Source organism: Drosophila suzukii, chromosome 3, assembly GCF_043229965.1.
Source record: "Drosophila suzukii chromosome 3, CBGP_Dsuzu_IsoJpt1.0, whole genome shotgun sequence".
Classification (NCBI taxonomy): domain Eukaryota; kingdom Metazoa; phylum Arthropoda; class Insecta; order Diptera; family Drosophilidae; genus Drosophila; species Drosophila suzukii.
In genome coordinates, this window is record NC_092082.1 from 79,973,601 (window position 1) to 79,996,294 (window position 22,694).

The window sequence follows — 22,694 nt, forward strand, 5'->3', positions numbered from 1 at the left end:
TTAATTCACTCGACGGTTGTTTAATATTTTTACCTCTCCGGTATACCCTATTTCAGTGGGCTATGATGATTGCTGAAATTGTCTTGACACATTTAATCAAAGTTGGTATAAGTCTGATCCTTTTTGTCAATCAAACTTTTAGGGACTTTATTCAATAGATAGAAAGGATCAAGGAAATGGTCAGTAATGAGAGAAGAAATTATTTTGCTCTACTCCTAACTTTAGTTTTCGGAACATTTAAGTTAAATTTTAGGGCTGTAATGTGAGAACCGTATTCTTGACTTAAATCTTTTACAAAAAGGACCTACAAATATATTTCAAATTTATTGAGTATAAGGAACCTATAGTACTTCTGGAATAACCGTATAGAGCATTAGTTAATCGACTTAATTGCCATATATTTTATTGCTGTCTCTTTTTTTGTTGCGGGTGCGGGCCTGCAATGGTTGTTGTTCCTTTTGTTCGCTTCGTTTGTGGCATAAATCGGCCCCAGGTGTCTCGACGAGCATTTCCCACGGATTAGTGCATAAATAAAGGAGGTCAGAGCGGCCCCAGAGTTAACTAGATATTTCAAATGTTGTGGCACAGGGGTCGTCATCGCCCTCCCGCCATTCTTATTTTCCTTTTTTATTTCTACCCCTTTTTTTTGGAATGCCCATTTTTCCTTTTGGCAATTTAACCAAATTGCTTTATTAGCCCATGTCGATCGAAGTAACAGCTCAATTCCGACTAACACTCGGGACCCAAGGTGGTCCTGTGGCATTTCCTTTAGCTCATTAACACCCCCTGAAAAATAAAGAAAGAAAGGAGACCTCTCGATCGGAGCCACACGCATCGGTTCTCACGCTGCAAAACAAAAGCAAAAGGCTCGACTTCAATTTAAGATTAGCAACAGTTAACACACAAAGGAATTGGCGGAAAGGCACCGGGATCTCATAATGATAATGCCTTTAATAACAGCGGTCATCCTGCGAAAGGACCACACCAAAAGTCAGCCAGCCAGCTCGCTGATAAGATGGCCAAGTGAGCGGTCTGCGTGCTGGCCAAGATCCCTTCATCGATAATCGAGCATTAAGCGTGCGTAAGTCACGTCACACAGAAATCGGAGGGTCCACCAGGGGGTTTAGGGAACCTCCAGGCAACCCGGGTTCAAGATGATCCGAAGATGCCGGATCGGAGAGACCTTGCCCTGGGTGCGATCGCGATAAGCGCGACTTTTGCCTCGGTACGTGCTAAACCCTCGGGCTGCGATCATTTTAATTATACCCCATATCGGCTTGGCTGGCCACGCCCCTCAGCTCGATATAGCCCCCTCCTCCTTCCTTTCGTAGGGTTGGGGTCAAGCAACGCAAATTACAGGCTGGGTCAATGTTTGTTTTAGCCAACCATAAATACTTAATTTGGCCAACGGTTTCAAGCTGACGAAAGCCTCAAAAAAGAAAAGCAATAACGACTTAAAGAACGAATCGGAAAATACTCTCGATAAATATATATATTTTAAAATGTACAGACATATTTAAATTACATTTGATTTAATATTTTTGACCATATTTATTTAAATAATTTTCAGATATAATATTATTAGTTCGTAAAAAAAAAGTGTTTTTATCAAAATTTTCTGTGTGATTCCTTATTTTGGAAATGTATTTTAAATGGCGAAACTTTTTTTCTGTTTTGTTGAAGAAACTTAATTTGTTTTTATGGGTTATAGTAATCATCATAGTTTTCTGGCTCTTCATCTGATGGTGTCTTTTCATCTGATAATATGTTTTCATCTAATGGTGTCTCTTCATCTGATGATATCTTTATATCTGACGATGTATTTTCATCTGATGATGTTTTTTCATCAGGCAAACTAGAGGAAGCCCATGTGGGCACTTGGATGTAGGGCGAGTAGTCATAGGTGATGAGCTTGGGAGCCAGGAAGCCACCAAAGCCATGAAGGCCCTTGTAATATATACCGATTCCCGAGAGCGGTACCGGTGGGTCCGAGGTTACTTCCTGGATATCGATGAAGGGCACTGTCGTCTGGGCAGCATCATCTTTAAATCCAGTATTGGTAAAATCAATGTACTGGTTATCGCTTGAAAGTGGAACTGTAGAGTTGGATCGCGTGGGCACGTTGGTATTCTCCAGGTGCAATTTTTGCCTTAAAAAAATGTGCAATTTGTGATTAGGGATACAAATCAAGTAATTTAAAGATTTTAGAAAAATAACCTTGGTTGATCGCCGCCCCCTAACTTCCAGTAGGTGTCCCCTCTTAGCTGGCCGCTCTCAAAATCGATTTCGCTGAACCGGGCCTGTAAGTTAAGATGGGTTCCCACCTTTTGGAAACGCAGTCCGGTAACCACAGAATTGTTTTCCACTTTCACCTCATCCAGGTCAATGGAACGACTTTTATAGCTAAGCTCGTGATAGTCTATGTCCTTCCACACACTTTGAACATTGAACTCGTCTACGGGCTTCCATTCGGTCTGGTTGATGATTCCATGTGGCAAGAGCTCACCCTCCTGTATCTGCAGATGGAAAATGCGATTAAGCTTCACGAATCGCAGGCCCGTCACGACTCTGTTAATTAAAAGTAGGTTATATCATCTTTATACCCTATAAAATATATATATCCTATGAAGCTCACCTGTTCCTCTGCACATCGGATAGCACAGGTCTTAGGCTAAAGAAGCGATCTGACTGATCGCTAGTATCATCGCACAAACACAGGCAGTAGCTGCATCTCCAGAAGATCCAGCGATGCCAGCTTTCTACATTGGGAAACCAATTGCTGCAAACGTCCTTTTGGCCGTACACGAGTCCGCTCTCGTACTGGATGAACTCGTACCGCCTATCGGAGCCATGATCGGCCTCACACACCCTCATATCGGACTCTACATAGCGGCAATCATGGACGTTACCAGAGCATCTGGCGTGCGTGGGAGAGAAAGGACTTTCGGTGTATCCCTCATATCTAGTGAATTTGTAGTCGGCACACTCGTTCATGCAAGTCTCGTCCTTGCTTAAATCCGCCTCATTAGAGATATATCCTTGCAAGAAGCGGGTGACCCTCTCGTAGGTTTCCCCCAGCTTGTGTTCCTCCGGATCGCAGCGCCAAACTTTGCGATCCGCAGTGACTATAAGATCCTTTATCACAGTCTGCACACGATCCAACCTCTTCTCGTATTCTTCCCTAGCTTCTTTTTCATAGAAGGCATAAGTACTGCCTGCCGTCTTATGTAGGATTAGATTGGACCACTGAATTAAGGCGTGTTCCTTTGATGCGTATAGCACGCTAGCCATATAGAAAGAGTAAAGGAATTGCTGGGGCGAATGGAGAGCCCTGCAGGTAATATTGGGGTTCAGCTTAAAAGAAAATGATATGTTCGATAAAAAATCCGGGAAGCTTATTAATTGATCTTACCTGATTGCCATTCGCCAGCTCTGCTACAAAACTATCAAATCTATAGTAAAATGTAATATGGAAACCGAAATTGAAACTTTTCTCTGGGTGTCTTCTTAAAAACTGTTCCTCTGCAAACAATTTTATCAATACCGGAACCGTAGACTCGCGTGTATATTCTAACAATGTGCTGAAATCCAATGATAGCCTATTCAGTGGAAGCTGTACGTTGTCTATATAATACGTTCGAAATAATATCCCTAAACGACTGTTTGGTTCAACGGCAGACGCCGGAAGTCTCACGTACTAAAATCCGTTGATTTTTTAGTAATTCTCAATTGATTGTAACTAGATTCGACTCACCGTGGCAACTCCCGTATTTTCATACTCATCTATCTGCTCTATTTCCTTTTGCAATCGTCGCTCAATATTAAATATTTCTTTCTGCGTAAGTGCAACCTTGCCATCTGTGTCTGTAGACTCTACAAAGATCACCATCATGACCAGGGTGAAGAGAAGACCGCACTTCATCCAGACCGGTGACTTAAGCTCCATAACTTGACAATTGGAAAAAGTCAAAGGTTTACGTCTGTCTTGTCTTGGATCCATTTGTATATTTTTTGGTACCTGATAAGAGCTTTTTTGGTTGCGCTTTGATTTAATTTGGCGTCGCACAAATCGAGCTTCTCTCTTCCGATGCCAAATATTCAATAATCTTGCTTAGCTTTTTCAATTTCGCTGCTGATGCGGATGGCTTATCAAACGAGACCCTCTCCCTCGGACAAATAAATCCATTTATCAGTTTGAGACAAGATTATAAATTATGTGAGCTACATTAAAATATACAATTATCTGGAAGATGAAAAAAAAATGCCAAATCTCACGCCGAAAATTTACCTACATATTATTTTGTTGAAAAAAAAAAATATACATGAAAAGGGAGATAGTCAATATATTCAATGGCCTCTACTCTTCTTCCGGATCGGAATCGCGACGCGATGTAGGAGCCGATGCATCCACCTCCAGGTAGTCGTGCACCAGCTGGCAGATATTCTCGGAGGCCTCGTTGAAGTTTCCCTCCTCCAGTCCTTCGCCCACATAGTGATAGACGAAGGCCCGCCGTTGGTACAGCTTGTCGAACTTATTGACCAGGCGGCACCAGGCGATCCGGATGTTCGTGTTGTTCGAGATCGCTACGCAGGCGCGATTGGTGGGCGCCAGATCCCCGCCAGGGACATAATACGGCGGCATGGGGCTCACGCCGATCTTAAAGCCCGTGGGCGACCAGTCAACGAATCTGAAAGACCTGTTCCTCTTAATGTTCTCCAGCGCCGTATTGATCTCATTGGGGGCTATGTCCCCGCGGTAGAGGAGAACACTTGCCATGTACTTGCCGTGACTTGGATTACACCTCACCATTTGGTTGCTCATCTGGAAACACTGACCCGTAAGCTGGGCCGTCGACATATTGACGAACTGCGAGTGCGTAACGGGAACCAATGGCGCGTAGTTGATTAGCGGATAGTGGATTCGCGGATATGGCACAAGGTTCGTCTGCAGCTCCTGAAAACTTACGGTCGATCCTCCGCCAAAACGCTGTGAGGCTGTGAAGCTGGAAACCACTTGTCCGATGATTCTATTCAGATTTGTATATGTGGGTGCAGGGACATTAAGGGTATTAGCACAAATGTCGTACAATGCCTCGTTATCCACAATAAACGAGACGTCAGTGCAGTCCATTGAGAAATGGGCAGCCAGCAGGGCATTGTAGGGCTCCACAATAACCGGAGATATCCTGGGTATAAAAGAGGTCACGCTAGTTAAAAATATACCAAATACCGAAATATTAAGTAGGTCAAATTTTCGTATCAGATAAGAATGAATATTTCCCCCCATTTAATCAATGCTGATAAGAGATCCCAAACTTACGAGGGCGAGGGATAGACCAGAAATTCTACAACGGTCATCTTTTTGCCAAAGTCCTCTACGAGTCTCTCCATTATGCGAGTGCCTAACCCAGAACCGGAACCACCGCCAATCGCCCGGAAGACCAGAAAGCCCCTGAGGTTCCTGCAGCGATCGGCCACGCGACGAATGGCATTCATGGAGCGATCCAACAACTCGCTGGCCATAAGATTATAGCCCCGGGCAAAGTTACTGCCACTATCGTCCTTGCCCGAGATCAAGGTGTCCGGATGAAAGAGATTGCGGTAGGAACCTGTGCGAATCTCATCTGCAGGAAGGATATGAATTATTTCAAAAATGCCAGGGCTTTTCCAAAAACAGACCTATTACTGTGGGCTCCGTGTCGATCATAACTAGTCGAGGCTGTACGCATGGTTGGCTGCTGGTGAGCTCAAAGAATGTCAGGAATGAATCGTCCATCGGTGTTTGCGTAAGTCTTCCATTGGCCAAAATTCCATGCTCCAGGCAAAAGAGCTCCCAACAGGCGTTGGCTATCTGCACACCAGCCTGACCGATGTGTATCTGAATGATCTCCCCCTTTCCGGACATGTGTCATATCTTAATCTCAACCATTAATTTTCTACCATTGGAGAAATACTTTTCCGAAACTTAATCAAACCAAATTTTCATTGACAGACTGAACTAGGAAAACTTTTCTTACGAATTGTTTAAGTACATAACATTCATTTATTGTCCGCGCGCGGATAAATCAGTTTTCAAAGCGTTTGATACATGTAGATATAATTTATTTAGATATACAGATATATTCTTAAGGTTAGTTAGGTAATTCCGTGCTCGAGTACGTTGCCATTGTAAATTGGAATGTGTATGAAGTCAGAATTGATTTGTGGCGATCTAGATACTACAAAAAAATTCATATCTGTATATAGATAAGTATGTCTGTGTATAATACAAAAGCAGTCGCGAGGTCAAGCTACGTAAATAATTTACAAAATATTAGTAAAATAAAAGAAATACATTTCGGTTTGGGGAGTATAAGGACTAGAGAGGTTACAAAGTTTATACACTTGATGTCTAATGAGTAAAACAGTGCATTTTACGACTATAAGATGCAAATTATTCAAATTTATCCTAAATGTTCATTTTTTGACTAGAGAGGAAACATGGCAAACGGTGATTTTTATTAAGTGCTTATAGTCCCAATGATTATCGCATATCTTTTGAAACTTATATTGTATGTCTATACGATCAAAATCTTTACATTAAAATGTAAAAAATAAATTAACGAATGTGTTGAATTAAGTGCTCTTTGATTAACTTACTCTAAAGGCTTTACGTTTCGGCAATTAAGTCCTGTCCTATAGTCCTAAAACGCACTGTCTTTTCGTTATCTCTTCAATGTTTTTTGTTCTCAAGCTGTTCATTTGTTCAAGGCTTTTTTATGGACTTTTTAAAGTAACGACTGCTCCAGAAGTATACGCTCGAATCCAGGTGGAGGACCATGCGAAAAATTGTCCAAAATAATGTCCAGAATGGCACCGTTGCCCACTGAAAGAGATATTTTAGATTTGGTTGATTTACTATAATAGAAAATAAGCTTACCATAGATTACGGGAAATAATGCTGCGCCCCGCACATTCCGGAAGGGAACCTCCAGATTTTTTCCATTGAAATAGAAATTTAGCTCCACATGATCGAAGGCTACGCCCACAATGTCACCCTCGTCGGGAAAATCACGCGGTGGCGATGTAACTAATGAATCACCGATGCCAACATCAGATGATGCCACCCCGGTGGTCATCAGCAGATCTTCCTGCTGCAGATCCTCAATGGCGATGAGGCCAGCCGCCTTGGCAGCACTATTGTTTAGGATCCCATTGGTCGTCCTTGATGGTTGGGTGGTGCAGGCTGCCTGCACCACCGGTCGAAACTCCTCTTGGTCATTGTGACGCGTGGCATTGTCAGAGCACAGGCACCAGGATTCGCGATCCCCACCTCCGCTCTTGCGACTGAGATCCGTTTGCCGGGTTGCCAGTCCCACGGACCAACTGCCTCCCTGCTGGATCTTCACTTCGAAGTAGGATTTCGATTGGACCAAGGGAGCTGTGGCCAAAACGCCGCCGGTGCCTGTAACCCGCAGCTGATGAGACAGCAGGATTACATCAGGTCCTGCAAAGTGGAGGGATATTAATCAGTTAAAAGAAATGACCCATTTAGAATCTATAAAAGAACCAAAGGGAACAAGGCCAAATAACACTTGTTACAACTTTCCACCTTTTTCCAATATCATGATTTTATCTAGTCCTAATGGAAATTTTCAATGTCTCTATCTTAATTGTCAAACCAAACTTACTAAATATGAAAAAATTACGGTCTTTAGAAATGAACATAGGATCATCAAAGGTTATATTATAAAAAGTATAATACTGCTTGTTAAGGACATCTCTCCTTATGATATTCCAAAACTGTGTTGTCCCATTAAAATTTACCCATATGTGCTGCATCAAGGTGAACATCGGGCTCCCGGAGACGACTCGCAGCTGCCGTGGGCTTCCTCATGTGTCCGCCATTGAGACAGGTGCGTAAGCAGCAGAACATACCTAAATGGATGTTATATTTCCAACTTAGTCCGTGTTAGCCTTATTTAATTTAGATTTGATAAATTGCAAATATTTTTCGCTGTTTCGTTTGGTTTTGTTTTTGTAAACAGCTGTTTGTGTTGCAAACGGTCATACTGAATGTTGTGTTTTCTGGTATTAATTTAATACTGTGAAGTATTAAACAAATGTAGTGAAACATAGGTGGCGCTAATATACCGCCTGGCGCCATCTACTTCGTGAGTGTACAATAGTTGGCCTAGTACATAGAATGCCCGCCAAAATGTAAATAGTAAAAAGGCGCTGAAGTTTTAAAAACCGATCGTACGAATTTATTTTGTAGCTCCTATAGGAATGAATAGATAAAACTCAAATAATTAAGTTTATTTGAAATACAAACTGTAAAAAATGGCATATAATTCCTCAAAAATAGACCTGAATTATATATTACATTTGTTATAAATTCCAGACTTGAATTATTTAAAACAAATGTAATATATAAATCAGGTCTCTTTTTGAGGAATCATATGTAGTTTTTATATATATATATATATCTAATTAACTAACTGATATCAATAAACGCCAAAAAAGAATTTAATTTAGTGTTTAAAGCTCAACATTTTTTTATTTTTTTAGAGTTTTTTAGACAAATTATTTATTTGGCGAAATCAAGAAAAAGACCGGAATTTTACTGCACTTCGGCACACTTGTCGAAATTGGCGACTAGCTGGCGGTACAAGTTGGAGACCCTCGAGCTCTTGTGGCAAACAGTTCCACCTCCTCGTTGCAACTGACCCTGCTGGCGGTTGATGTCGCCCACGCAAATCCAATCGCCGCCTCCAACGCGCCAATGGTAGATCAGTACTCCCGTGGGACGAGAAACTGCCCACTTGGAATGATCTTGGGTGGTCCGGAAGTCCACAGATAGCTCCGGACTGGATATAGCCTCCACATTAAGGACCTTATCGGATTTATCGCAGCTATTGGGCAAATTGCCGGTTCCATCGCGCCACGCCTCCACAAACAGACTGACATCCAGAGCGGGGGCCACCACATCGGCATATAGCTCCACATTGGCACGTCCACTCTTTCCGAACAAACGGAACTTCTTGCCATCCAAAGTGCGCAGCTCCACCTCCTTCTGGAAGGGCGATTCCGTACGCCATTGGCCATGTAGGGCCCTCTCCAAGCTCGGAAATAGTTCATCAGACCGACTGACCAGGGGATTCCTTTCGTAGTAGAAGTGCGGTTCGTTGTAGACCAACACCTGACCGACCTTCTCCAGATCCTCGGCTTTCAGAGTGATGCAGAGCATACTCTGGGCGTATTGCTCGCCGGAAGTGGGATAGGTGTAGTCGGGAACAGTGGGGTACTTGGGCACCGAGTGAACAATCCAAATCGCAGTCACACCATCACTGGCCACAACTCCCTTGGCATGACCACCAGTGCTGAAGACAGTTCCATTCGGCAGCTGATCGTTGTAGGCGGCCAGCAGAGTGTGGGTGGGATCGGCATTCAGGGGATTCAGGGTCTGGGCTGGCAGGGACAAGGGGTCACTGATGAACTTCCCGGACATTTGCCAGGTGTCGTAGCTCTGGCTTGTCACGTACAGATACTTCAGGCCACTGGTGTCCTTGCCCAAATCATTGTGCTGGTAGTGCTTGGGCAACTTGTAAAGGTGCCACCTGAAAATGTGGTATAATATCAGAGAACAAATAAAAAAAAATGCCTGTTAAAAAGTTTTAAATCATCAATCTCAATCCATTTAAAATAAAAAACAATCTTTTCTAAACGTTTTGAAAAAGTGCGTGATAAGAAAAATATTTACAGATTTTATAAAATTCGTTCTTCAATAGTAAATTGTTTTTTATAGCAATGGATTTCTATCAGACTTGTCAAAGAAATAAAAATAGTTCTATAATAACATTTTAATGAACTATGGTTGTAGTTGTTTAACTATTTTAGCAATTGAACTAATTATAGCTATAATACCATATAAATGAGTGTCTATATTTGCAAATGATTAATGGCCTGTAAACACTATTATCATTCAAACAAAAAATGTTTTAAAATGTCAATATATACAATCAAACACATTTTTTAGTGCAAATTTGTTTTCTTTTGATAAGTTCTAAGTTCTAAATGTATACATACCAATCCACATCGTTTCCAGATTCATCCTTGCAGGATACCTTAGCACTAGCTTCTTTTTGGCATGAAAACCAAACGATCAGCAAGACAAAACACAGAGATCTCATTTTACAACCTTCAAGTTGCTCGGTCGGAAAACAACTGAATGAGAGATAATGAGCTCAAACCAATCAACAGCTGCCCCCAAACAGGGTGTCTCAATCGAAAAATAAAGCTTTGTCAATCTCATTCCATTTCTTCACCAGGTAAAAAGATTAAAGCAAATAAAGGCTGGGGTATCCTAATGTTTTACCTGTTTTATCTTAAAACTGGACGTGCAAATAAGTGACCCGTTTTTGGTTTTCTTTGTAGTCAGCTTATCAACACATTGTCTGCCATCTGAGGGGTTAGCAACTTATTGCCAAAGATCATTCGAACACAGAGCTGAGCGATAAGCAAAAATGCGGCTACACCGAATATACAATATACCGTATTCCGATTTTTAAAATTCGGGAAATATAAGAAATTTTTAATTCAAAAAGCTATTTTTAGTAAGTAAAATTAAAATGAACTATTTAAATATCCTTTCAGGAATTTCGATTTTATTGAATTTAAAAATGTATTAAGAAGGCATATTCAATTTATTCTGAAGTCATGATGCCGCATAATACAAACCCCTGCTAGCCGATCCACTTTCGCCCAGTCCATCTTGTGCCACAACAAATTCCAGTTCTTTACAATTACACAAAACAATTGTTAAAGTTTTTATTTATTATTCGTATTATTATTATTATAATTTGTCGCCTGCTGCAAACTGCGATTTGTTGTTCTGCTTCCCTTTTAGCTGCAGGGCATATCGTTTGTGCCTCATCGATCGAGATCGCTTGAAAATATTATCATTATCAAATTGTATAATTTGTCTTGCGGGCTGGCCCATCTGCTATTATTGAATTGAAATAATCTGCTTGGTAATTTTAATTGAATTCAATTTCGTTTTAGTTCTTATCGCTGGTTGATATCTGTGAAAAAATGGTTCACCTTTCATTCTGTTTCGGTTTGCCTCTGAACTTTCGGTTCAGTTCTTGTCAATCAACTGTCGCTGCCAATCGGTTGGTATTGCCATTTAGTTTTACATTTAACTTATCTGTACCGATTTGTTATGTCGTTTCTTTGGTTTCGTATGCAACAATACATTTAAACTCACAATACAATATTTTCGCTAAATATTTTTTATGTTTTTGTATTCATTTTTTTATAGTAGTTAATAATTTATTTTATATGTATGTATTTTTTGTATGGTTTTTTCATTTTTTTGTTTTTTTAAATATATATATATATAAAGAACAAGGCTGATATTTATATTTATATATATACGAGTTTTGTTTCTGCTTTATGTAAGTTTTATAATAATATTTAGCTATAAGTTTTTCATTTTCACTTGCTTTGAAAAATCAATTTGTTTTTTACAATATTAGCAAAAAGAAATTTATTCGATTTTTAAAAAGAAAGTCGTACTTTTGTTTCGCGAAAATGTTAAATAAATGAGCCTCAAAATAGACAAATATTTGCCATTTGTTGTAGTTTTCATATTTTAATTAATATTAATCATTATTTTCGTATTATTTACGGATAAAAGTAGACTCAACTTTGAGTTATGCAAATAAAAATTGCATTTTCCCGTTAGACTTTCGGTTTATGTTTAATAATTTCATCATTTTCATCTTGTTATACCATTGAAAACTGCTGCGCATAATTTGTGGCTGCTTTTCATTTATATATAGTGTATATATATATATGTGTATATATAGTTTTAATCGGGCACGAGTTTGATATGTTTTGACTTGTGTTATCTTCATTTCCGCTCTGGTTTTCCACTACCTCTGCCTTGATATTTTCAATATTCAATATCATTTTCCTTTCCTACTTAACTCTCTATAGATACGTTATGTATTACAAATGTACAGCGAATTTCTCTGATCTGTCCATAGCCAGTTGTGGTTGAGTATAATGCTTCTATAGTTGGCTCTCCCGCAAATGACTCAAAACTTTAAGTGGGGAGAGATCATATATGTAGTATAATATTTGTAATTGTATAGTTGGTTTTAATTTTCTTGCAAAAATTTTCACTAATTTAAAATTCGTTTCTTCAAAGGTTTATCGCGTGTGTGTCTGAGTTAAAATGAAACAATAAATAATTTGTTTAACGAACAAAATATAAAGTTTTATTATGCATAATTAATACCGTCAATTGAAAAGTTCTAAGTTAAGGCTACACAAATGATATAAGTATATTTATATATGGGTTTACAATAGAGGTATACAATACATATACATATAAATTACTTAGAAATTAGTATTGAATTGTTTATAATTTAGTTTTTTAGGCAAACATAAGGCAATTTGGGAGGAAACTTAAAGTAAACGAATAATCAAACGATATTTTCGAGATGCAAATTATACCAAACACAATAAATACAATAGAATATAATATTGTTACTGTTACTGTTTTACCATTACTGTTACTGTTTACTGTCTTTCTATTACTGCTGCCACATATGTAGATATGCCGTTACTATGTAAGCATAAGCTAGCATTTATGTAAGTAGTTCCGTAATCTATTACTAAGCTTTCAATCAGTTATGCTTTCTTCCCCCTTTTTTTGGTAACTGCTTTTCTGCCTTTTTACGCTTACAATGTTTAAAAATTTAAAAACCACATCAAAACATATCGGTTTTATTTTTCCTTAATAATTTTTCTTGTAAAAGTTTCTTCTTATTTTGTTCTTTATCCGTTTGCTGATATGTATTTGTTATTTTTTCCTTCTTTGTAATTATTATTTAGTTTTCGTTTGTTTCAAAAATGTAATATATGTGTGTGTATATATATTCATATAATGTTCCCATAATTCATATTGTTTAGTTTAGGTTTTCTGTCATTCATTCATTTTAGCTTTCTTTAGTTTATCGTTTACGAGCTAGGTTTTCCTCTTTTGCTTCTTCTGGTGTTGTTAAGATATTCCCAATTTTCTAGTTTAATATTTGCATGCTGCAGATTTGTAAGATCTGGATGTATATAGCTATGAAATTTAGATTAAAGAATGTCTGGAAATCAAGCCTCGAAATGGTTTCTGGGGGTGGGGACTGAACAACCTTGCCATCGCGCTGGTTTTCCCTCTTTCCTTTCTATCGTCAATGAAAATTGCACAAGATTTTCCCAGACGCACACACACACACATGCACACTCACACACTTATGCGTATTTCCATTGCTTCTTTTGTTGCATACTTTTGGGCGCGTTGGCCACACTTAGGCGCTAAAAATTAATTTCGAAAATATTTGTTTCATACTTTAGCATCTATTAATTTTTGTTTCGTTATAATGCTTATTTGTAGTTGTAAATATTTTTGTTTTCCTTCATCGGGCTTCTTGTTTGCTTTTGTTTTTCTTAATTGTTTTGAAAGGCGCAATTTTATGATATGCATTAGTATATTATGTATATTTAAACATTTTCTTGCTTATACACTAGAACTTTAACTAATTTACTTGTCTTTGTGGTGAGCGTGTGAGTGTGTGTGTGTGTTGGGATTACAGACTTATAAGTAGACCTCTGTTCTTAACTTCGAATGATGATGCTTTTCAAACCAACGCGATGCTGGCGAAGAGATGATTTTTTTGGGCAAGAGGAAAGCACGAAATGTAATTGGACGGAATATGCATTTTACATTCGACTTAAGTTAGACAGGAAATAAAATAGGTAAATATATAAAGAAAATGTGTAGAAAAGGGCTAAAACTTTACCAATTAATATTCTTTTTTCATATTTTCTCTTAACAATTGTGTTTTTTTTTGTCAAATATGCCTTTGGTATGTCTAGTCACATTTAGCCTAAACTAAGCTTTAAAAAACATTTAAAATTAGTTGATTTACTCGTGGGTCTTTTCTGTTTTTTGTTTAACAAATTGTGTGTGAAGTAATTAACATAACTTGTTAAATTAGTAAGGACAACTTTGGTAAAATTGTAAGATTTTATCCGTATTTATATATACTTAAATTGGTTTAAACAAGGCTGAACGAACTCTTTCGACAAACATTAGAAAATTATTATGTAAAAAGCTTGCTTATAAATTGTTTCTCGTATTTAACTATATATAGTTGTTAGCCTTTAAGCTTTACATTGTTTTACAATTAATTGTAGTTGGTTTCTGCTGTTTTCTTGCGCTTAGTTACAATTGAATTTGTCTTTGTCCTTTTTTGTAGTTATACATACTCGATTTATGCTTGCTACGTAAGATGATATGCAATTGATTTTATTTACTCGTCCTTGTTTGCTGTTACCTCGTCTACACTCTCCCCACCCACCCACTATTTCCGATCCCTCCTCATTCGATCTCATCCTCCGTCCTCCCCCCCACTAAATCGATCGTTGGTTTAGCAAGAAATGTGATTTGATTGTTCTAGCATTTCGAAAGTTAGTTAGGAATAGTTTCTCAATATTTAGATGGAGTCCTTTTGGTTGGGGGCCCTCTAGTAAAGTTAGTCAAGTCTTTGTAGGGGAAACGCAGAAAATTCTCAACAAAAGTGGTGAAAGAAAACATATTCTTTTCTGGGCGGAAAGTTTAGAGTGTCCTGTGCCAGTTTCTGTTAAAGTTCCGTTTCAGCTTTTCCTGTTTGTTAAAAATCGTTTTTCGTTTTCGAGTCTTTGCTTCACTACAGCGCACCTGCAACGTTCATACCAAGTCGTCGATAGGTCGTATCGGGTAAATTTCAAATTCACATCTAAATGTTGTTATTCTTACGTTTTTAACAAATAAATTTCGAAACCAGCTTTCAGTATTCCTCAATATAAATTTAAATTTATACGATGACGTCGACTACTCGTTGTGGTTGTTTTGTAGAATTTTCTTGTTGAGTAACATTTTGAAAATTACCTTACTAGTTATACAATTATTACATTAATGCATATATTTAAATTGTTTTGGTTTTGTTTCATATTATTTTTCATAATTCTAGAAAGAGAGCTATTTAAAGGGCACATTCGGTTAAGCTATAATTATATACTTTTCTTCATCCTTATACTTTTTTTATATTTTATTCCCTTACACTGCTTGATATATCGACGAAAAACAGATCGAAACTATACAAATAATACGAATTTCATGTCTCAATTCCATTTGTTGAAAGTCGGTTAAGTTCGGGGATGAATGAGGGAGTACTAACGATTTAAAAGAAACATCAACTCTGCTTCAAACAAAAACTCTTGAACAAAATCAATTCATCAAGCTAAAAACGCAACATTGTAAAGGTGTAAAATAACCAACAAATTCTTGATCAGCATGCTATATATAATTTATATATATATAGGTTTATGTATATATGTGTATTCGTTTATAGGGGCATATCGGCTGTATTGCAACTAACTTAGTTAAGTAGTTCGCTCAGCTTCCGATCTATCGTAAATTGTATATTTTACTACAAGTTTATCCCGTTTTTGGTTTCCACTACAAATCTTTTTTGTTGCCTGTCGAAAAATTTCACTAAACTGGGTTATACGGGGTCTGCTTTTTCTTCATACTCATCGTCTTCTTCTGTCACATATAAATTAACTTCTTTTTGCATTTTTTCCATTTGGTTTTTTGTAGTTTTTTTTTGCATTTTTTAAATGTTTTTTTTGTTATATCTAGAACTAAAGGTTTGCCTCCTCGCATGAATCCGTTGCATGCGGAGCTTTGTTTGCCCTCGATCTTCAAACTCAAATGTGATTCCATCAGGCTGCTATGTGACTGACCGCCGGCAGCACGTATGAATAGATGTGGTGCGGCTGCATCTGCTGCTGCTGTTGGTGGTGCGGCTGGTGGTGAAGGTGTTGGTGGTGCTGCGTGGTGGTCGCATAGTGGTGGCTCAGGTTGCCACCGGGTCAGGTTGCTGTCGGCGTCATCAAGAACTGTTGCTGCTGATGGTGCTGCTGATGATGGTGATGGTGGTGGTGGTGGTGGCTCAGGTGTTGCTGTTGTGCCTGCTGCTGTTGTTGCTGTTGCTGCTGCTGCTGCTGCTGTTGGTGGTGCTGGTGGTGCGCTGTCTGGTGGCTGTGGTGGTAGTGATGCTGCTGTTGCTGCTGCTGCTGGTGATGCACTTGCGTCTGCTGCTGCTGCATTTCACGCTCTAGCTTCTTAGCGAGCAAATCATGCCGTGATTCCATACCCGCTCCTCTGAAAATAATTTTCAAAACGAAAGCAATAGTTAGTTTTTGTCAGTGTGGGTGGTTCAGCTACGAGTTTCGGTGGTGCTGGTTGGCTAAACATGCTGGCTACCTTAGTGACTATGAGTGATTACCCATGCGTGGACTTGAAATAATTTTAAAACCACGTAAGAATATATTTTAAAAGGGGTTAAGAGAAGATATAAAAATTATTGTATAAAATATATTTTAGTGGAAATGAACTAGGAATTTTTAGATTAGAAATTTTTAATTTAAAAGCAATAAAATATATTTTAGTACTATTTTAAAATTATAAAAAAGGATGTTATATTTTCTAAAGCACCATTATCCAATTTGTAGTTTTTAAATATATTGCAGCTTAAACGGGCACACCCCTCAATATGTAAATGGGTTGTCAGGCAAACAACCTACAATAATGTTAAGAAAAGTTCATGCCTTGAACAAAAGTGGTTTAAAGCTCGAACGTTTAACGTTGTTGCTGCAGTGGTTAAGTTGGTGGGGCATTCAAGTGGTTATGTGTATGGCAATATGGGTGTGGCATGCTGCGTTTAATTTTTGCATTTTTTATAAAGTTGCTGCTGCTGTTGCTTTTTCTTGCAGCAAATTGAAAAAATAAATTTATGTGGTCTTTTGGCATTTGAAATACGTGAGTCACACTCCCCACATGTGGAGGGAGAGATATAGTGGTGCTTAAGTCGGTGGGTGGGTGCAGTCTCCCAACGGAAGCTGGCATTTAGAAAACGGATGTCTATGAGGAAGTCCCACCAGCACTACCTTTCCATCCCCCCACTTCCTCTCTTTGAGCCATAAATGTTGTTGGCCTGCTAACTTTTTGTGTGCTATAATTTGTATTTAAATGCGGCTCCAATTGTTGGGTTAGGTGTGTGAGTGCTCCGGACCAAAATTCATATGGTTTTGGCCATCCCTTAGGTAGGTTCTTACTTGTTGTTGCTGATTGCTGCTGGGTTGTTGCTTGCTGCTGATGTTGCTGCTGTTGTTGTGGTGTTGGTGGTGAAGGTAGCATGCAAAGTAAACGAGCAAGCTTAACAATAACAATTTGCAAAATTTGTTATAAATACTTAATAGGGTTCCCTTTTATTTTGTTTACGTTTCTGGGTTTATGTTTGGGGTCATGCATATGAGGGATTTTTAGGGCCTGGCAAAACCTTTTTGCGGATTGAATGGCTTATTCTAATATTTATAGGCTAAAGGGTGTATGTGTGTGTGTGTGCAATTCAGCGGATGTGGATCAACTAATGATAATGCCGGTGGTGGTGGGGCTCTCAATCTAGGGTTAGACTACTCTACACAGACTTAGAAGAAACTTGGTTCATTTGGTTCACCCAGAATAATACATACGTCTCTAAAGAGATGATTTTGGTGGTGCTGATTTGGATGATGAAGTTGGTGGTGCTGTAGTGAGTTAACAACAACGCTAGTGGTGGTGCTGTTGGTGGTGGTGCTTGCAGTGGTGCAGGGTGCTGCCACGGTCAGCTGGAGTTGCTGCTGCTGCTGATGGTGTTGCTGCTGCATGTGCTGATGTTGCTGCTGCAGTTGCAGTTGCTGCTGCAGCTGCTGCATCTGGAGTTGCTGCTGCTGGTGCTGCTGGGTCTGCGGCGATGGTGCAGGCACCAGCAAGTGCTCGACCCCACCGCCGCCGCTCAGGATGTACATGGGTGGTGGTGGTGCAGGTGGTGCTGGTGCCGCAGCAGCAACACTCAACGGCGGTGGTGGTGGCTTGGTGCTGTTCATCATGGCCACCTCGTTGATCATCTTGCTGCGCGCAAACTCGATGCGGATGGAACCGCGATCCGAGCTGAGCAGATATTTACCCTGCAGCTGCTGCATGGCCTGGGATGCGGTCGGTGGGTCCTTGAACTCGATGAATGCCACCGGATGTTGCTGCACCGCAGCGATGTGGTTGTTGCTGCTGCCCCCATGGTTGTTGCTGTTGTTCTGGTTGTTGTTGTTGCTGTTACTGGTGGAGCAGCTTGAGCCAGTTGCTGCTACCATGGCTGTAGGATCAGTCGCAGTTGTTGTTGTTGTTGTTGTGGAGTAGGAAGTTGAAGTTGGTTTTGTTGAGGTCAGAGTTGAAGACAAAGTCATAGGCATAGAAGTTGTGATTGGGTGCGTACCTTTTGTGTGCATTCGTAGGCGACAAAAGCCAGGCATACTGTGCATAGTTTATATCATAGTTGGGTATATATATTTAATTTGTTGTTAGATATATATATGTCGGTTATCATGTATCATACAAGAAGAGTGATCGGGTGGGATGGTGGGCAACAAACGAACCAAGGAAGAGAACGCAAAAGTTTTCGGTTAGTATTCGGTTAGAAAAGTTCACAAGGTGCCATCAAGAGAGTGGTTGTGGTTGTTATATGGTGGTACTGTGTGATCGTGATCGTTATCGGGTGGTTTTTACTGTGGCTGGTTGGTTACACCTGTGCTGATTTCAGTGTGCAATTTTCATTGTGTCTCAAAAAAATACAAGGTCTTGACTTTGAGTCACTTGTATGGAAATGGAAATTACCTAGAGAACACCTCCTTCAGCTCGTGCTCGGACACGAATTGGCCCAGATTGGCCACGAACAGCGTGGAACAGGGCGCATTGGCCGCAATCTGCGGATTGGCCGGGTGGCTGGCGTTGTTGGTAGACCCGGCCGGACTGGCCAGCGCCGGACTCGACAGATAGTGGTGGTGCGAGGCAGCAGCGGCCGCAGCGGCTGAGGCAGCGGCCGTCGCAGCGGCACTTTGCGGCACGGCAGCACCCGCGGCCGCTCCCCCACCCCCGCCGGCAGCCGCGGCCGCCGCAGCAGCAGCCATGTGAGCCATCGCAGCTCCGGGATGAATAGCAGTTGTCTGATGATGTGGCGGCATGGTCATTTGAGTCTGAAAAGGATATTATTTATCAATAACATTTCTTATTTCCTGGGATAAAAATTTCACAATTGCCTCATCATTATATCAACATTAAAAAACTCCCACATTTCACAATTGCCATTTCATATGAAACTAAAATTTCTTTTCCTAATAAGTCATACTGAAATAATAAATATTAAGTCCTAATCTCAGCGAACCGCTCTAGACCTAAATGAATACTATCATAAAACCTGTTACATTACATATTTTTTCTTGAAAAAAGCTTTTTATTTGGTTTTTATATGCTTCGGTTGCTTAAAACTTAAATTTTCTTTCGATAAAGCCACTAAGACAAAATTAGTTTTTTCGGTTGTATTTCATAAAGTAGATTGAGCAAAGTAATAGTAAATTTTAAATGCTAATACTTTTAATAGTTTTAAGAATATTACTCATACGACCCGTAGAACATTGTATCTTTTTTAAATTTCCAATTATAAGTTTTCTCAATGATCACACCAATTTCATGGCATTATAAAAAATTCCTTGACTTTTAAAAGTGATATGCCTAACCAGTTCTCTTTGAATGATTCAGGCCCCATAAATCTTGGCTATTTTCCTTAGGCAATCGTGATAGATAAAGATATGATCCACTTACTTGATGCATAGGCTGCTCCATTACTTTGTCTGTATTTAGTCAGAGATAGGAGCGCACTGGCACCTGCGGATGCAGGGCCGGATGCACTAGTGTTGCATGCTGCAGGGCAGCTGCTCCCGGCAACTCAGCGGCGGCGGCTGCCGAGTAGGCTAGCGGATGATGCCATAGCTCCGGTCCGCCCGGAAAGAAGGGCCCACCCAGATCTGCGAGTCGAGAAGAGAGATAGTAGGGTAGATCAGATGATAGCTCACCTAAGTGGGGTACTATTTGAGTATTAAACACAGGTTTTAGTTGACAAAAATCTAAATGGTAAAAACAAGAACGGTTTCCAAAACGAAACAAAAAAAAATATATTAAGAAATTGTTTTAAATGTTTAAAGTTCGTTGTCTCAGTCTTTTGTTTTCTTTTGAGATTAGGATTAAAATGCATCTAAAATGCCAAAGGGCTTATAACTTTTCATTTAATCTTTAGAAAATTAATTAATTCTAGTTAAAATTTAAAGAATTCTCTATTAAATAAATATAAATATTTAACTATTTTTTAAGGTCTCAAAACTGCTTTGCTCTGTAGCTTATTTTCTTCTGGTTTTTGTAGGCGTGTATGGTCTTGTGTTTCTGAGCGTGTGTGTGAGTTGCACAAAGTGTTACAAGTGATCAAAGTGCGGTACATTATATATAGAAGTTGTAGTTAATGTGGCTGTAACCTAGTTGGGAATATATATATATAACTCAATAGCGACTCGAAGTATGCAGAGATAACAATTTCATATGGTAGATTTAGCATACAAAAGTATTTACGATACGTAATTGCTGATATTTATATGTATATATAAAGTTGTGTGCACTTGAAGCAAGATTTGTTGGTTTTATTTTGTCCATATCAATATTTAACATTTTCAACTGCTCGATTTTTGGATAGATCGGTGTGTAAGTGTGTGAGTGTTCGGTGTGTTCTTGTGTGGTTTTTTTTGTCGATAGTTAGGAGGTGCTCGAGTACGCCTTCGGTTCGGATTTCTTGTACCCTTAAACATATTATCGGTTTTTCATAAATATCAACTACATACACAAAAGGAAAACGAAATAAAATTAAAGAAATTAGCAGCTGCCGAGTTCTCATTTTGGTATTTGGTTTTTCTTTTGATTTTTTTTTTTTATTTTTTACTTACGTCCAGTGAGTGGGTGCATCAATGCAGGATGTGAGGCTGTTGTCGCTGTATTGGGCTGTGGTTTGGGTTTGCTCACTTTCGTGTTACTCTTGGCGAATTCCAAGCGAATTGTTTGGGGCATATCGGGATCGAAGCGTACACCCTGCTGTAAATGATCAGATCAAAATACAGCGGTTTGTATTTTCTATTTTTTTTTTTTCATGTAATTTATTCTTTCAGCAAAGTTCAAAAGTTTCGGGGGGTATTTTTCAAGTATTTCTTTTGCAACAATTCGCCAAAAATAATTTTGAATGTCGCGTGAAAGTAACGTTTGGAAAAAAAATGGTGGTAGAAATTATGTTTCTTGTATTTTTAGAGAGCTATTGCTTGAGGTTCTTGGGACGGGAAACATTCAACGTAGAATTTGTATTGCATGGTGCCTGCTCTGTAATCTGAGTTTTAGGTAGGGGTCGTGGCAGCTGGTTTTTGGCTAAGTGGGTTGCTATTTATGGGGGTCAAGGCAGCAATTTATATTTAATGGAAGAACGTTGTAAAATTTATGAGATCAAGTTGGTCCTAACTGTACAAAATAATGCCAATAAATGTATTTTTAGATTACAAAAAAAATAAAGTAACATTTTTTGGAGAAAGTTTTCATCAATTAAAGTTTATTTCACAAAAACGTTATTATATCAGACTGCTTTGAAACAACATTTTTAGAAATTTTTCTTTTGTTCTCCTAAAATGCGTAGGTTTCTTTGGAATGCATTAAAAATTATTTGCCAAAAACTCCAGGGAACATTACGAGTCAGTTCTAGGAATTTTAGAGTGCTCTTCCAAGGGGGCAAAGTGACTTTTAGGGGGCGTGGCAGGGGGGGACATGCACCACAGGCTTGAGTCGTTGCTTTCTTTTGGTTGTTGGTGCTTTTTGCTTTTGCCATTTTTGCAGATTTTTGCCAGAGATGAGGGTGTGTGTATGTGTGTGAGAGTGATGAGTGTACCAGTTTACGTGTGTGTTTGTGTTCTCTGCGTGTCAAAGAGTTTCGTAGAATGAGCAAATAAAAGGGGGGGGATGCAGATACCAAAAACAATAAGACAACTCAATGAGAAGTTAGAGAGAGAAAGAGATATATATAGGACGACAGAGAGAGATAGAGATATATAGAGAGAGCGGGACAGCGAAGGCTAGACAGAGAGGGAAACACTTAATGCGATAGGGTGAAATTTAAGAGTTTCGTTTCTTTTCAAATGCAAGCACGTGTTCTTGTGGATTCTTGTTGTTTGTTTGTTCGTTTTGTTTGCTATTGTTTTTTTGTTTTTTTTTTGTGATTTTCGGGTGATGCAAAAGGAGCTTGAAGCTCGGTTCTTGAGCTGCGGCGTCGGGGGCCTAACGGTATTTAAGCCAGGCAATACGAGTATACAAGTATTTTGATATTTTGTAGTTTGAATACTTTTTTTGGGTGCTTTACAATTCTTATGTTAAAAGTGTAAGTTTCTTTTTGCCTTCGCTGAGAATAGATGTTTCGCGATTTACTTTTTGTCGTATTGCATAAAAAAAATTGCTAAATCATGTTGGTGTTCTTTCGATTATACAAGGTATAAAGATAGATTTTGTTTTAATAGTTACCTGCAGATCTTGTTTAGCTGCCTCTGCTCCAGCTCTTGTATGGAATGTCACAAAGCCAACGGGCTGTGGAAAATGTATTTTATAAATATTTCAATAAATTATTAGGAAGTTATAAAATAATTTACAAATATAAACTTTAAAAATC

The 22,694-nt window shown here is 39.1% G+C and overlaps 5 protein-coding genes across 6 annotated transcripts in view; all 5 read right to left on the reverse strand.

Moving 5' to 3' along the window:
- Positions 1–1,474: 1,474 nt before the first annotated feature.
- LOC108014880 (uncharacterized) lies at positions 1,475–4,173 on the reverse strand. The gene is made up of 6 exons (XM_036817633.3): positions 4,019–4,173; positions 3,755–3,948; positions 3,413–3,697; positions 2,636–3,354; positions 2,218–2,568; positions 1,475–2,149 (listed from the first exon to the last, which is right to left on the reverse strand). The coding sequence occupies exons 2-6, from the start codon at positions 3,944–3,946 to the stop codon at positions 1,699–1,701; spliced, it is 1,998 nt and encodes a 665-aa protein (XP_036673528.3). The 5' UTR covers positions 3,947–3,948; positions 4,019–4,173; the 3' UTR covers positions 1,475–1,698.
- A 107-nt stretch (positions 4,174–4,280) lies between these two features.
- Positions 4,281–5,905, reverse strand: LOC108014809 (tubulin alpha chain). The gene is made up of 3 exons (XM_017081004.4): positions 5,680–5,905; positions 5,321–5,624; positions 4,281–5,186 (listed from the first exon to the last, which is right to left on the reverse strand). Exons 1-3 carry the CDS (start codon positions 5,903–5,905, stop codon positions 4,358–4,360), a joined length of 1,359 nt encoding a protein of 452 aa, XP_016936493.4. The 3' UTR covers positions 4,281–4,357.
- A 115-nt stretch (positions 5,906–6,020) lies between these two features.
- Positions 6,021–8,032, reverse strand: LOC118877718 (SPRY domain-containing protein 7). 2 transcript variants are annotated; one of them, XR_011603973.1, is made up of 4 exons: positions 7,807–8,032; positions 6,920–7,486; positions 6,640–6,865; positions 6,021–6,572 (listed from the first exon to the last, which is right to left on the reverse strand). XR_011603973.1 is itself a non-coding variant. In XM_036817635.3 (3 exons), the coding sequence occupies exons 1-3, from the start codon at positions 7,913–7,915 to the stop codon at positions 6,768–6,770; spliced, it is 774 nt and encodes a 257-aa protein (XP_036673530.2). In that variant the 5' UTR covers positions 7,916–8,032; the 3' UTR covers positions 6,021–6,767. The 2 variants fall into 2 exon arrangements, 1 of the variants encoding a protein (XP_036673530.2); XM_036817635.3 differs by having other exon boundaries at positions 6,021–6,865.
- A 475-nt stretch (positions 8,033–8,507) lies between these two features.
- DNaseII (deoxyribonuclease II) lies at positions 8,508–10,216 on the reverse strand. Its single transcript, XM_017081008.4, has 2 exons — positions 10,069–10,216; positions 8,508–9,599 (listed from the first exon to the last, which is right to left on the reverse strand). The coding sequence occupies exons 1-2, from the start codon at positions 10,170–10,172 to the stop codon at positions 8,603–8,605; spliced, it is 1,101 nt and encodes a 366-aa protein (XP_016936497.3). The 5' UTR covers positions 10,173–10,216; the 3' UTR covers positions 8,508–8,602.
- Positions 10,217–16,000: 5,784 nt separating this feature from the next.
- cpo (couch potato) overlaps positions 16,001–22,694 on the reverse strand; it is a gene marked incomplete at its 5' end in the record, with an annotated part of 49,461 nt that continues 42,767 nt past the window's right edge. Inside the window, 7 exon segments of the mRNA XM_036817638.3 lie at positions 16,001–16,249; positions 17,620–18,275; positions 18,396–18,433; positions 18,794–19,152; positions 19,778–19,980; positions 20,944–21,088; positions 22,550–22,612. Coding sequence (XP_036673533.3) covers positions 16,223–16,249; positions 17,620–18,275; positions 18,396–18,433; positions 18,794–19,152; positions 19,778–19,980; positions 20,944–21,088; positions 22,550–22,612 — 1,491 coding nt within the window.